Raw genomic sequence first — 16,155 nt, forward strand, 5'->3', positions numbered from 1 at the left:
CAGCAGGACTGTTTAAAACTTCTTCAACGTAAATATGTATGAAGGTGAATAAACAAAGGTTAAAATCCAAAACATTTTATGCTAAGCCATTTTTATGATTGTTTACAGCGAGTGCAATGGCTTAACACTCATCCACTCAGAATAGCTAAAGCACTAAATTCCCAATGGTCTGGATCTACTAACACAAGTGCTGAATGTTAAAGTAACATCAATCAACAGAAACAGTACATAAGTTGTTAGAACAAAATTTATAATCTGCTTAATAGTGTATTTGGTTTAGATAAGCACTTAGTTTTACTTTCCTCTTTTTGACATGCATGTCTTTTTGAAAACATGGTTGGAAATATTGCATGTATACAATTGATTTAATCATACTTACAAGCAGAAAAATATCACAAAAAGTTTCTTCTCTCATCATGGGCACTTGTTCCAAAAATCCTCTCTTTTTTCTCAAGCTCACCTCAATTGACTTTGGGGTCATTTACCATAGTCTAACCACTTCACAAAGGTTGTTGATACATTTTTTTAATAAAAATTAACCCTTTGTAGTTCATTTTTAGAATTATGCCCATCCTTAAAAGAAAAACACAAACTTAAGTAGAGAGTAATTTAAACAAAAACATCACTGTTAAGTTCATGCCCAATACACTCATTTTGTAGAATTAAACTAGTCAGAGTAACAGTTCACCTTGAAGCCAGGATCTCTGGAACTTTTCGTTTCCTCTTGAGAGAATCCATGTTTTCTAAAAGTACTGGGAGATATATCAATCCTCCTACAAGTAAAGAAAGTACACAGATATAATCCTGCTCATATAAGATGACTGTGAAGGTTACAGAGCAAATGTCATTGAAAACAGACCGTTATTTCCTAAGGTACCTAAAACTCTCCATATATGTCCATTTGTTTTGCTGAAGCTGGTTATATACTTGAATTATTCTGGAATTATTTCAGAGCTTAACAGAAGGAAAACTGAAACACCCCTGAAACATCAGACCGAGTCTAGTGCCACCAACCTGTGGATTTCAGGGCTCTTTTTGTTTTTAGCTGCATCTTGTTCCATTCCTTTCTTTAGATATTTGGTAAAGCGTTCATTCAGTGTCATTCCTGAAGACCCAAAGTGATGCTCTGGTGGAGGTTTGAGAAAACAAGGCCAAAATATTAACACCATTTTTGTAAAAAAGACACAGCACATGAGTCCTACAGCTTGGTCACACTCAGCTGCAGGACAGGTCGGACCCACCTCTTACATGATGGACTATAGTCACTATGTGTTGAGCAAACAGTTCAGAGGGACTTCGCTGAGACTGAGCAGACTGAATGTGGTGGAAAATGGACCGGAATTCTTGCTCCTTCTTGTTGCTGTGCACAAGGTCACGACACAGCTTGCGTTCCTGAGCCAGTATGCCACTGGGGCTGGAAAAAGAACAGAGCTCGTGAGGCAGAGGAGCAGGGTAAAGGGAAGCAGTTAAAGATGATTAATATTTCAGAAGTTGGAAGCTGACTGCATTTTTTATGTAGCAATATGAAGGCACGTAAGCACATCCAATAAGACGAGCAGGGGCTTATGTAAGTATCTCTGAAATACACTGGTCTAGGTTACTGTAACAACTCAGGTCACTTGTTCTGTATTTGGAGGGCTGTGCAGGTATTAAACCCTGACACCCTGTGAAACACAAGCCAGTTCTTACGCCACTCACTGGTTGTGATCTGTGCTCCTCAATTCTGGATCAACCTTTAAAGTCCCACAGAGTGTGTGGACACTTACAGGCTACTGCTGTACAGTGCATTTTCTGGAGTAACTTTTTACCGTCTTAAGATTTCTTGGAGCAATGCTGAAGTGACTCTCAGAGCTTCCTAGAGGTTCAGTAATGCTATGTTGAGAATAAGAGCAGTCAAACACACTCCAGAGAATCAAACGTCATTTAAACAACATCGTAACTTTACTGCACCCAAGACTGAGCAGCAAGAAGCCATCTAGCATCTGACTCTTCCCAGAGCCCAGGGCAGCGTGGAACCTGAGGCAGAATAGCATTTACACTCTGAACTAATCTTACATCTCTAGTCATAGAAAATACTAGGAAAAGTTATAGAACCTTTGTGCTATACTTTCACCATCTGCAAACTGGAAACTCCTCTAGCCTCCCACCACAAGAAGAATAGTCACACAAGTATTACAATGCCAGAAAAAGTTAATCCCCATCTCCAAAAAAAATGTAAATTTTGAGGCAATATTATTTAGCCTCCTTCACCCTTGGCAAGCACATGAGAACCTCAAGAGAAAAAGGCAAAAATCCCTACTTAGATTGTCAAAAAACAGCAAATACTTACCGTGCAAGATCTTCATCAAAGGAATCCATTCGAATATTGACCTGGGCCTCACGAGTAATGGAAAAGGAGGATTTGCCAGGGGCTATCCCCTCTCCTTTGGAGCCTGGCTTCTCCTTTACCTCAGAGGTCTTCCTTGGAGGGGGGGAAGCACTTTTTTCCTGGCTTGATTTGTAAGTGGTCACTCTGAAATTCTTTTCAGGAACAAACCCCCTGTGACCTGGTTCAGCTCTCTTGGATGCTGGCCTCTCTTCTTTTTTTGATCTTTCTGAGTAGCTTTCCTCCTCCATTTCATCAGATTTCCTTTGTTTCTCTTTCCCAGGTGGCAAGAACACCACACCTTCCCACTTTCCTGGCCTATCCTCCTCTTGACTTTTACTTGAGGTTGCCACAACTTTAGACATAAATTTGGGCTCATCATCAAACTCGGAATCTTTTCGGGCCTTTGCCTTGTCTTTCTTCTCCTGCTCATCTGTTTCCTCTTTGCCATAATGACTTTCCTTGTGGAACTCTGGGACCTTTAGCTTGTCAAAGTCATCCCGGAACTTGTAGCGCTTGGGGGACTGGCTGCTGCGATATCCCTTCTCGGCGTCGCCTTTGGGGGTATAGGAGTCAGATTTTGCCTTTCCATCTGCTGATCCCAGCTCAGAGAAATTCCCTTTTTCTTTAGATTTTTCTTTTTCAACATTTGTTACTTTCTGTTCTTTGTCTTTCCCATTCTCAGACTTCTGCTCTTCCAGGTATCTATTCATAAAACAGACATCACAGTGGTTCTCTTACTAAGAATCAAAGCTGTTAATAATTCACTTAAAGCAGTCTTATTTCAGAGCTCACTAAGCTATGCATGTACAGAAAGCTGTCTCTAGGCCCTAAAATAGTTAAAATATAAAGCCTGGATTTAGACTTTTAGTTCTCAATAGATTCAGCATATGTAGAATAAAATGGATATGCAGAACTGATGAAATGAGGTTTAAAAACAAATTAAATAAAAACTTACCCATGGATTCATTTTAAGGAAAATAGTAACATCTTACCCAGCTGGTTTATTTACTTACAAACCTGGTTCAGGAGAACAACACATCAATACTTTCAAACTGGGCTGTTCTGCTTTAAACAACACACTGGAAATAAAAGCCTCAAAAGCTACTTCAAATTTTGGATGCAAGTTTCATAGGTAAGCTAAATATCTCATGACCGACTGTAAATACAAATAAAAGCAAAAAGGTTAACAGAGGAGAATATTTTGCCAGGAGAAGACAAAACACTTCCAGTAAGAATAACAACTTCAGAGAACCTAGTTTAAAGCATCAGAACTACATTAAAAGCATTCATTAAGCAAAACTCTAGCTCTGAGGAGCAGCAAAGCCCAGGGACATCAGTTCAGTGCTTTGAAAAGCCCAAATGAGAGTTAAAGTTTTGGTTTTTTTCTTTGCTTTTTAAATTTCAGGCATCCTTGATATAGAAACAGTTCAAAATAAAAGTAATAAAGAAGATATTTAAGCTTGTGAATGCTACCTTATCTTTTAAAACAAAGTGCTCCCTTCAGGGACAGATCTGCTTGGATTACCCAAGCAAACACAGGCAGCTGATGCCTTCTGCACGAGGGGTGTCTATATCTCAGTGATGACCCTGCTGCTTTAGTTCCTCATAGTACCCACACACAGGCACTGCAGCTGCACCTGCCTGAGGCTGCTTGCAGCAAGACATGCAGTAAGATTTAATTAAAATGTGCTGATTTATAGTATCTAATGCAATTAAGGAATGCAATAGTAAAAAAATGTCTTTAACTTCAAAGTAACTAACTTGGCAATGCAATCTTCTCACGTGCGTGGTCGGGTTGCCAGGAATCTCTCCGGGCACACCTTCACTCCAAAGGCTCCTGAGCCATGCACATTTTTGCAGGGGACTATACAAACTATCCAAGTCAGAAACTACCTCGTGCAGCACAGGACCAGGTGTGCCTGGTCTGTAATGGAGCCAGGACCAGCCCCAGAACACTGGCATCCAGTACCACCCAGAGCCCCTGCAGCACAAGGGAACCCCTCACTTGCCTTTTTGAGAAGGCTCCTCCTCCAGGAGTTGGGGTTTCCTCCTTCTGAGATGTACCGTACATAGAACTGACTGGTGTTGGACTTTTGCACACTGGGCTCTTCCTTGTTGGGCTCATCCCTGCCGAGCCATGGTCAAAGGGACTCTGGTGAGAGCCTGCCTGGAAGGAGGTGCTGCTGCCCTGCAAAGCAGAGCTCATGGGTGAGGGGCTGGACAGGGGAGGGCTGGACTTCTGCAGTGGACTTGGCCGAGGAGAACGACGCCTCACCACAACAGACTGGAGAGGGCTCTTCAAGGCTGGACTGCGCTCCCTGGGGCTCAGTTCAGACACAGAAGCTCTTGAGGCTGAACCTGTACCATAGGTGGACACATCTTGCCATGGTTTTGATCCCTCAGATGCCTTGACATCTTGTGCTGCTGCTCCTGAAAATGGCTGCTCCTTAGACTCATCACCTTGATTATCTCCTGCAGCCTGAGATGGCCGGTTATCCTTGGAAGATGACTTCTTCTCCTTTCCAGATTTACGCTTGGAAGACTCAACCCGGCTGTGATTTGAGGATGATCGGGAAGAGGAAGACCTCCTTGACCGATCAGAAGATGACTTATCAGAATTCCTAGAATGACTTCTAGACCTTGGTGAAGGAGACCTTCTCTTGGGCGATCGAGAGCGTGACCTCCCCCTGCGAGGGCTGTAGGCTTGGCGATAATTCTGCCAGTTTGACCTGTAATTCCCATACCCGCCTCGGTTGTACTGGCCCCACGGATAAAACCCTCGATTCCGGCCCCGGAAATAATAGGGTCTCCTGTATCCTCTGTTATGGCCTCTGAAATCCCGGTTCTGATAGACCCTTGGATGGTTCCTTTCTCTGTTATGAGATGGAGAATAGGATCTTGAACGGGACCTAGAACTGAGAAAGGAAAAAAAAATTACATAAGTATTTTGAAATTTACTCTTCTTTGACAACTTTAATTGAGGCCTTGTAAAAAAGAATTGGAAAAATTGATTCCTAAGCTTGTAAAAGTAATTTCTCTGGTTTACCCTCATCCAACTGAGACGTTACACTTTGTCCTCAATATGCTGCAGTGGAAATAACTTGTGCCTGTGATCCTGCCAGACAAATATTTGACTTCAAGATCAATGCAGAGGCCATGATGAGTGCACGTTGCTCTTCATTTTTCTAGGATAGACATGGCTGCTACCCAGCTTCAGGAAAGTGACTTATCTCAAACTTCCAGCCCTTTGCAGCTCAAGGTGAAGGTTATACCTCCTCTTAGATCTCCTTAACAAACAAGTATTTCTTTACGCAGGTCATGCTCCCATTATTGGAGCAGATGAAAAAAAATCTTCCCCTAATGTCCCTCAGTTATCTCACATGCTTTTGAAATTCTGATAAGATAAAACTCTGCATCTTTGCCAGGTGAGGTAATAAATGGCTACACCTCAACAGGAGAACAGCAGCACTGGGGAGAGCAGCACACTGCTCTGCAGCCCAGAGTCAGCAGGTGCCCCCCAGCCACAGCTCAGAAGCTGGAGCTCCTCCAGCCAGGCAGGAGGGAGCAGGGGAGCACTGGCTTCCCAGCCTGACACCACCAGATGGCACTGCTCAGTGTCCCCTCTGCTCTGTGGGCCCCCCTGCTTGCCCCACGCTGTGCAAGGACATTGAGAGAGAACAGAACCAAATCCAAGCACAGAGCCTGTAAGAATACTGACTTCAGTGGCAAAACATTAAGGTGTAATTGTTCCAACAGCCCCTCCCATGTCAGCTTTGGAGCTGCAGTTGTGTGGCTGTGAAAGCCCCACTGCAGGGCAGAGTTCATCACCAGCTTTACAGCGAGTATTTCACAGATGTTGGAAAAATAAACTTCCAATAGAAGTCTGAGATTTTAACAACTTTGCATTAGTAAAAGAAAGTGCCCAAACTAGTAAGTTTATATAGGAAAGATTTTTCCAAGTGAAATTTTAATAATATTCACTGAAACCATTCAACAGTCCCTTCGGACACAGAGCCAGGGAGCTCCATAGCACTCCCAGCTCATACCCCATCAGACACGTTCTCCTGTTGCAGCCCAGCCACCCACAGCTCACTGCTGCCCTCTCTACTCACACCTCCAGCCCCCTAAGGTCAGGGAATACAACACTGCCCTTACAATTCCTCCGAGATTAGAAGACACTCATGCAGACTAAAACTTCAGTTTTGGTTTTGTTTTTTTCTGGCTGTCAAACGTGTGGCACCTGAGGAGGAAACTGTCCATAGCACAGTCACTGCTAGCAAACAGTTTCATGAGAACTCCAATACACACTTCATCCTTTACTTCAAACACCCAAAAAGCCTACACAACTCAGTGGAGACCTTTCCTCATTCAAACAATGACAAGGAAAAGCAGAAGCAGATGGCAAGAGCCAGCAGCTGTAAGGAGCCCCCACCAAAAGCACCAGATACATGCACGCTCCTATTCTCAGACCACTGCTGCATTTGTCATCAATTACCATTTGTTTTTAGAAAAACACAGTAAATGTTATGCAAAAGCACCATCAGGAGTAATAAACCTTCTAGCACTACCCTCCCCTGTACTAGCCAGCTAATACAAACTGCTCCATTCTAAAGCACTACCTTTTTACAATAGGTAAAAATGAAAAATAAAGTCATAAGGAAAGCAAGAAATACCAGGCAGACCCCACGGTGGCAACAGAACCACCCTGTGGAATGTGCTGAAGTACACAAAGCTGGATTTTCATGTGAAGATACCATGAGACCTACCTCAGAGAGTATCCAACTGCCAGACAAGATGGCTTATCTGTACTAACCTCCTCCATTTTCATTCTTTTTTTTTTAAAATTAGTTATTTACAAAGCACAAGTAGTTTCAGCAGCAGCACAGAAGAAATGACCATGTTTGCAGAGGGTGCCTTTATTTTCAGCTGTCAAAGTTCCTTCACAGCTAGGCAGAAATTCCCAAATGACCCCATCTCTTCCAGCATTCCAGCTTCCCTCTGCAAAGAACTCTCTTCGTCTCAAGTCTCCGCCTTTAGTTCAGCTTTGTCATGTCGTTCTCTCTCCAACTGTATATTTATTAGAGCCTCTGCATTTTAAAAATCTCTTTAATTGTTACCAGTTGTATGTGTTTACAGCCTAATGATTTTCAGAATATGTGTTATTAATTTAAGATTAGCAAAAAAGCAGCTGAACAACATTTTACACAGTCCAACTGGAATATCTTTGCCAGATACAAAATGCTCAGCCAAAAGAAAAAAAAAAAACGTATCTAGAGAAGAGAGGAGCTCTTAACTGGCCTGATCAGAAGCAATTCAGGGAGGTAAGAGCAACATCTAATGATTCCCCAAAATTAACTGCAGTGAAATTAACCTTATCTACTTTATCCATCCAGAACTCTCTCTTCTGTTAACTGACTCCTTTATGGTGAGGGGCGGGCAGGGAAACAACCACAAAAACTGCCCCTGCCTTTCACAGCAGTATCTAAAAACTGACAATAAAGCTTTTTTTAGTTCATTTTCAGAAAGTGAGGAAAAGCATGCACGTCGTGCAAAGGCTGCTCAAGTCTGGGATCAATTAAATTAAAAGCTTTAAAAAAGCCAAAGATGTTCAACAAACCACAGAAGCACGTTTTGCTACAGACCCTCCCAGCTCTTCTCCCCTGCTCTGACTACAGGGCAGGCACTTCACCTCTCTCACAGCCATAAAGCAAATGTCTGATCTTATAAATCATCTCAGGTCAGAATAAAAAGCTACAGCTTTGGGGGTTTTTTTGCACTTTGTCCTGCCTTGGCAATTTTAAACACCATCATTAACCATAAGTACCTTTAATATAGGACATGGGATCCCAGAGGCTGTGCAGTTAGCACTGGGAAGCACACCAGGCTGCCCTGTTACATCCAGCAGCAATTAAGAACTGCAGAAGAACACGGGGGGGAAAAAACCACTGGCATTTTGACACAGGCTTATATTAACAATTCTAGGAAAAAAACAGTACAGAGGTCTTCTCTAAAGGCCGAGTCTAAAAAGGCTGTAACACCTTCCCTGTGGAATGTGTCCCCAACAAAATGAGCTATATCAACAAAAACACCTTCTGATTGAACTGTACATGAGAGTATCTGCTGGCATTCAGATGAGGGGAAAAAGCCCTGGAAAAGTAAAGTTACTGTTCACCAAAACACATGCTACAAAGACCACATTAAAGGCTGGAAAGAAGTATCTTGACAATGCTGAGAAACAGTTACAATTTACTCTCCTAGCTCATTGAAAACACTTCCAATCAGCTCCAGTTGACAGGAAGCAGCCCAAGACACAGGCCACTATCTGTCCTGGAATCTGTAAAAAATTTCCCTAGAACAGAACTAAATGACAAGCCATCTGAACAGGCCAGAGAGGAAAAACACAGTTACACCCTTTGGCTTCAGAGTCACTTGCACTTACCTAAGCCTGCGTTTTCTGGACCGTGAGACTGACCGGGACCGGGAGCGAGATTTGGAGAAGGAGAGGGAGCGCGAGCGCGGAGCGGGAGCGCGAGCGCGACCCGGACCGCGAGCGGGAAGAGCAGGATCCAGACTTTGACTTGTTGGTTTTGGACATCTTTGCAAGAACCTGCTGGTGGTACCTGCAGGGAACAGGGAAACAGAAATATTTGAAAAATGAAGTCGGGTGGCAGATCTGAGAAGCAGGCCAGGGCTGGCAGCCTGCCAAGTGACCCAGTGACGCAGAGCCTGATGAGGCTGGAAGTGTGGATGTTGGAAGGGGCTGCCACACAGGAGATGCACAGTGTTGGGCTTGGGGTAGAAGGTTTATTTCAGTCTAGGGAGGAAATCTGCAAAATGAATAAAAGGCTTTCAACCCAGAACAATTCCAAATTTGAGTGTTACAGCTGAAAGGAGCAAGTTAATGCAAAACCCAAGACCAGAGGCTGTGCTGCCAGCTCAGGCAAGTGTCCCTTTAAAGAGACGTGCATTTCAGCTCAGCCACACCACTAGCAAAGCCAGCTGCCAACAGTCTAATTAATAAAAACTTGTGGACAGAAAAATCAAACCCACCACCCTCTAAAGCCTTCTCTACATTTTCAGAAGGAAACTTGATCAAAACCATAATCCAAGCTACACAAACATCACCCTGTTTGCACAGCTCTGCCTTGCTATGAGGACTCAGGTCAGATCCTGAGCAGTTGATGCAGTTGCTGTGCTCAGTCACCAGTGTGGGGCACCCAGTGAGCAGGGCTGCTGCAGCCACATCATTCCGACAGCCTTCCAAACAGTCACTCAAACAGTACAAACAGAAGAGATTACACTGTAGCATTCAATGACTCCCTGGGCTATTTCAGGAATGACCCAGGTAGAGGGTCCCTCAGGAAATACATTCTGACCACATCATGGTTTCAGTTACATCACCTTAAGGGTCTCTTGCAAGTATCAACTTTGTGTCAAGAAGTAAGATTTTTCTAAAGGCTTTTCATCATCTCTTACCTCCAGGGAAAGAAAAATATTCAGGAATATTAACTTAAGAGAGAGAGTGTCACATTGTTATATTTGAAGTGGTGGTTCCCAGTCTCCTTTCCATTCCTGTTTCTAGAAACTGGAGGTTTCAGCAGTGGGCAGGAAAAGGGAGTAAATGTTAGTTTAAGCGTCTGCATTGCTGAGTATTCCACAGCACTAGTTGGTACCAAGGTTTGAACTGTGCAATTCCTGAGGCAGCTGACAAAACTGAGAAGAAAAATCTGCTCTCTTTAAACAATACAGAAGTCTCACTCACAACATCAGAAGCAGCCTATTTAGCATTTACACAGAATTCCCTAGAAATTTCTACAAGAAATTACTGTTTTTTTCCTCCCCAAAGTTAGTAAAATATTGCAGAGCTATAAGGAATTTGAGCAGAGAAAAAAAAATAAAAATCAGTGAACTGGTAGATGCACAGCTCTGCCTGTATCAGTGAACAGTCAACAGCAAAACTGTCCTTACTGGAAGTCTCTTGCCTTACTGACCTGCCCCTCAGTGTGGATCTGTACACAGTGCTAGGGATGTTTGGGATTTTTACACAGAATGCATGAAAATGATACTATAAGCAGAGAAAAGGCTGGACACAGCTTCCAGATTACAGCTGAACGTATTTTATATCTGTCAGGAACAGCCCCAGCAGTAGCAAACAAGTACTGAAGTGACAGTGCTCACTCTGCAGAGCCCGTTTCAGAGCTGGACAGATTTTGGGGCAGCCTGGATCCTGTCTGATGGGTTTCTGTGCAGATCTGCCCATGTGCACTGTGCCAGGAAAGCAGAACTAACCCTGGTTCGAAGCTTCAGACTGCAACACCCACAGGAGCAAAATGCACCTGACCTGAGCTTCAACCAGGGCATTGAAAAGGCAGCTTGCCATTTTACTGCCCTATCCTCTTATTTAGGATTTGTGACCTCACCTCACCCTTTCAAGCACATCCCTGGCAGGTCACTAAGACTCCCTGGAACACGCAGAATTCATCTTTTTGCCTCCACTTTTATTTTCCAAAAGGTGTCCCAGAATCATCCACCACTACATTATCCTAGCTCCAGGTAAAGGTGACACAACTAGAAATACTTAAAATTTGTCTTTGTATTTCCAGGACACATCTAAGGGCTGTGCAGTGTCATGAATCCAGCGTAATGAATCCAGAAGTAGAATTTCAGGTGTCCCCCCCTCACCAAGGAGACACTTCAACAGCCATGGTGTTAATAAAAACCTACTTCTGGATAAGCACAACACATGGATCTTCAGAGCTGGTTTTTTTACTAGTGTATTTCTAATTTGCAATCAGCACTTCAGCTTTAAATCATCAGATATCCCCTCTCATGTTACTTAAGCTAAAAATGCATAAGAGCCACAAAGGATCATACAGTAAAAACCTAATTAATGTTTTTAATATGTATAGCAGCCTACAACTGCCTGTGGCTTTGAGGCCCCACAAGAATCTGCCCTGTTTAGGAAAGCCAAGTTCTTGGTCTCTGGTGTCTTAGGAGGGAAAAAAAATAAACACTGTGCAAGTACATGAGATTATAGAGTCCCTAAGAAAAGTGAGCTTCAGTAATTGTTGTGATTGTCCAGAGATTACATACTCTAAGCTATTTTAATTATGTATTTAAGTGGCTATAAAGCTCCTCAAAACATGGCATGAACTAAGCTGCATTCTGACAACAAACTGCCAAAACCTGAGCAGTGTGGAGCAAAGGCTCTGCCATGGTCATCACCCACACTCCAGGAGAGGGGAAAAGAACTAAAACTGCTCTGGGAATTAGGAAAAATATTGTAAAGACAAAATGTACATTAACTGACTGTTGCATAAAAGTTATCAACAAACCTTTCAGCAAAAGTGACTAATGAATAAGCCAGAAAGAAAAAAAGGAGCTATATTAGTAGAAGCTTATCCTTTTTTCACCTACTGATTAAAAATAGAGACATTTCCAGTGTACAAACACAGCCAACTGAGAGCTGCTGCTGCATCCATTTTAAGCAAATTCCAGTGGGCTGAATTGCAACGTCTTCACTTTCAGTTGCTCTCCAAAGCCAAATTACATATATGGTTACCAAATACTCCAGTTACTGCCAGGGCACTTTCAGGAACAGCCCAACCCTGTCACAGGACAACTGCTGAGAAAGTGGGTCACTCTTTATCAGGATAGCTTGTACTTTCCAGAAATGGGAAGTTCGCTTTTATTTTTAAAATCATGTTATATGTTCCCATTCTTCCCTTTCACTACACTAAAGACACTGTATCAATTCAACTAAAGTATTTTAGTATATTCCACACTAGAAAGTATGTAGGGGAAAAAAAAAAAAGTTGTTCTTATTTCCTGTTCTATTGGGAGAAAAATCAATCTCAGCACGGATTAAAAATCAACAAGCACTACCACTGAAGCAGCAAATGTCATTTTGTCATTTTTCAGATAAAGAATGTGTGCAAATACCACTTATAAATATTTCCTTTTAATTTACTAAATACAGCTGCTGGACAAAACAATCAAAAGTTTAGGGAAGTAAATCAAAACGTGGAAAAGAAGCAGAAGAAACAAATGGTAGTAATAACTACTAGATGAATGGGAAGATTATCTGAATTACCTCTCAGAATCAGAGCTGCTCCCAACCAAATTCTGAGGGGCTTTGAAATCATAAAACCAGAAAAAAAAAAGCTACACTCTTAAAGGAGACCACAAATATACCCTATAAACTGTATAATTTCAGGATAACTCTCTACTAAATGACAACCTTGTAGTTCAAGAACAACCACTTCAACATACTGTCACCTGGAAGATACCCTTATTCACACTGAAAACTGTATGGATTGAAATATTTTAATAGACTAATGTAATTATACAGATTTCACCACAGCTCCTCTCTGTCTCTTCTAACTAAATAATTTTCCAATAAAAAAGCATATGGTTAGAGCTGACTAAGTACAGTAAAAGTGGTAGCAGCTCTCAGTAAGTCCTGAGAAGACCCCAAAATAGACTTTAAAACTATCACTTGCTTTGAGCTGTTTAAGAGTCTTTGTATTTTACTTCTATCCACAGCATCAGTAGCCAAACATTAGGTTGGTATGTGTGAGCTGTGCCAAAAGCTCTTAGTCTTAGAAGGGGTTTTTTTATCTTTGTCAATACTCTTGAAGTCGATTCATTCCTAACACGTGAGGTACATCCTCCTAGAATAGAAACTGATTTGCTATGCTCTATCAGCACTCAAAAGGTTAAACAAACTGAATATTAGAGTAATTTCAGCTCCCCAGTGTTACCATTGCAGCTGTAAACGTTCTGCCATACATGTGCAGCTGTTCCCAGCACTGGTGTCTGATTCAGATACAAGGGACTCAGCTGGTGAGCAAAAAAAGCTGTTGTGAAGAATCTATCCTTACAAAACATGCTTGGGATTATTCTGATTTTAAAGAAAGAGATGCCTGTAAATAAAACAAAGGCAAACTGTGGAAGCAGTGGTGGCTGCTCACCTCATCAGAGGTTTCTGTGCCCCAAAGCCCACTCACTGACATGGTCTCACTCAGCTCACAGGGGGGCTGCTCTGTGAAACACCCACGGGTCAGTCGTGTCTGGTCTGGAGCGGGGGCAGCAGCAGAAGTATTTCCACACTGCTCTGCCAGAGCTCACATCCCCCTGCTGACAGGTACAGAACTGCCTTCCCATCAGTGGCTCCACCTCTGCCTCGAAAGGAACACAAGCCCCTCCCTTGTGAAGGAAAGCAGGCGACTGGCTGATCAGTTCTGCTGGTGGATTCAGTGAAATTTATACAAGCTACTTAATTCTGGGAGTTCTTCAGCTGCTTTCAAGTAACTTTTCTTTGCCACTCTACAAATAGTGCCATTCAGAAAGGGAGACTTGCAAAGAAAGCCAGAGTGACAAGAGAATGAGTTCTGGTTGAGAAGTACAAGACTTTTGTTTTTACCAATCTGTTGTGAATCTTTAACATCTGCAAAGAGAAAGCAATAAAAGCCTGGTTTGCAAGGATCTTGGCTAAACAAGATCACAGAGTGAACTGTGGGCTACTGAAGTCAGCTACCAAGTGAGGACAAAGACAGTTTGACTTGTCCATGTATAAAGTTCCCAGCCTTCCAATACTGGAATTGTTCAGCTGCATTCCAACCTTCATCCATGTCATGACAGAGGTTACAAATGTTCTATTTTACAAGAATATTTTTAATCTAGACCAATTCTTTGACCCCATTCACACAAGTTTTCTGACAAATAAGAAGGGGATTCAGATGAAGAACCAAGCAGCCTGGAAGCCTCTCACTCTCAAAATAAGTGTTTCCTAAAATTCAGAGGCTATTTCAAGCAGCAAAGTTTGCCTTCTCTATTTCTAAATGGTCCCAGCGATCCATCCCACCACTCAGAGGGGAAAAACAATGGAAGAGCAACTGCTCCTACTAAGCCACCACATGGACTTTGCCCAGAAGACAAACTTTTGTCATGATACAGTGACAAGAAAGTTAATGTTTTACCTGTTTTAAGTCTCCTGAGAGAATACAATGAAAAAAGAATCCAACTGATAGAGTTTAACTTGCAGCATGGCCAGGACAGAGGGGATACAAGAAGGAATATTGCAAATCCCAGGGGCAGGCAGTTTTACCACTTTTGGAGATTTTATTTTCTATCCCATGCCTACCTGCTTCAGCAGGCTCACCCCTCACACCTGTGCTCAGTCAGGTTCCACTGCCTCAGCTCTGCCAGTTAGGAAATCAGGAAGCAAACCTGAAATGAGAAGAAAACACACTGAAGCATCTTCATATTGGGTACATTGGGGTACCAACTGCTAGCAGTGACCAACAGGACAGCCCCTGCCTGCACCCAGGTGTCACCCAGACAAACAGCCAGCTGACCTCACCTCTGGAGAGGAATATTGCTCTCATACTCAGGGCACTACTACAGAAAAAGGAACCAAGACAACACACAACAAGCAAGGACAGCTAACCTCTTTTCCAGACAGGGAAAGGAAAGTAGGAAACGTGCTCAATGCTCTGTGCTGAAGCAGCAATCATAGTCCAGGAGTTTTGTATTCCAGAACACTGCAAACAACATTTCTATATGCCAAGATATGGGTCAAGTGAAGAACATTTCTAGTTTCACAATGCCTTTTTCCACGAATGTTTCCTATTTCCAACTGGCCCATGTAACTTTAATGACTGTCTCTTTCCATCCTCCACTCCTGTTCTGGAGCCCTTCAAGCAGAAATCATTATTTGACAGATGTTAAAGCAGAACAGAACTACCACAGCCCACTACAGAAAACCCATCTCACAAGGAGTTACAGCTGAAATCCCTTTATCTCACCAGGGTTGCTTTACCAGTAGCACCACATTTGCCAGCTTAAAGAGGAAACCACAGCAGGTATGCCTCTACCAAATGACAGTTTGCTTCTCTCCACCTGCCTGTAATGCACTGAGCATAAACACTAGGAACTTTTGGAAATTACTCGTGTACGTACCTCCAGTGTGCACAGCTGCAAAACTTGTCACAATAGTTGCAGTTTATTGCACAGTGTTTACAAAGCATTAACTTGCAAAAAGTAAATATTCTGCAAAATTATTTATGGAAAGCTCTATATAATTGTGGCAGGAAAACAAAAATATACTGCTTCTTTTCTAGCCAGCACTTACTGAAACTGTTATGGTTTGTTTTGCTGTAAGACCCAAAGAAAAAAGGTATCAGCTCATTAAAGAAAACATTCCTGCCTGGGTGTCTAGTCATCTAACTAGTTTGCTAGCATAAATACTCCATTTGGGAAGAAACAGTTCAAGATTATTTGCTCACAACTGCTTTCATTATCAGGGAACAAAAAAAAAAAAATCATTCTCCTTCAGCAATGAAAATAAGAAATTAGCTATTTATAAACAACAGTAATCATCTAAATCCAGGCCTAACAGAGGCAGAAAACCTGATCAAACAATTAAAAATCCAGTCCTATATGTGATCTTGTAACTCACAGCCCTGTAAAAATCAACACTTGTGTTTTAATTCAGCTGCCCCCAGAGCAGCAGGGAAGGCAAGAGGTACCTGCAGCCAGCCAGAACCTGGTAAGAACACAGCTGCTAACAACTGCCAAGTATGAGCTAGGATACAATGACAGAATATAGGAAAAAGTGTCAAATAAAACACAACTCCACTATGGCCAACACCAGACTGCTACTTCAACACTGAATAATGCCCCTAGGAACAAACTGGTGAAATACGTCAAACATGAGCTGCTGGGCTCATGTAACAACACATGCAGAACTGCAATAACCGTGGTCCTTCCAGTGCCAAATCAGA

At 42.4% G+C, this 16,155-nt stretch overlaps 1 protein-coding gene across 1 annotated transcript in view; it reads right to left on the bottom strand.

Annotated features, from left to right (window-relative positions):
- The window catches only part of THRAP3 (thyroid hormone receptor associated protein 3), a 14,151-nt gene extending 5,188 nt beyond the window's left edge, over positions 1-8,963 (bottom strand). The window contains 7 exon segments of the mRNA XM_010008195.1: positions 689-773; positions 1,015-1,126; positions 1,242-1,414; positions 2,330-3,070; positions 4,378-5,283; positions 8,808-8,884; positions 8,886-8,963. Of these exon segments, the coding sequence (XP_010006497.1) occupies positions 689-773; positions 1,015-1,126; positions 1,242-1,414; positions 2,330-3,070; positions 4,378-5,283; positions 8,808-8,884; positions 8,886-8,963 (2,172 nt within the window).
- Between the last annotated feature and the right edge of the window lie 7,192 nt (positions 8,964-16,155).

This window comes from Chaetura pelagica, unplaced genomic scaffold, assembly GCF_000747805.2.
Source record: "Chaetura pelagica isolate M959 unplaced genomic scaffold, ChaPel_1.0 scaffold1312, whole genome shotgun sequence".
NCBI classification, from domain to species: domain Eukaryota; kingdom Metazoa; phylum Chordata; class Aves; order Apodiformes; family Apodidae; genus Chaetura; species Chaetura pelagica.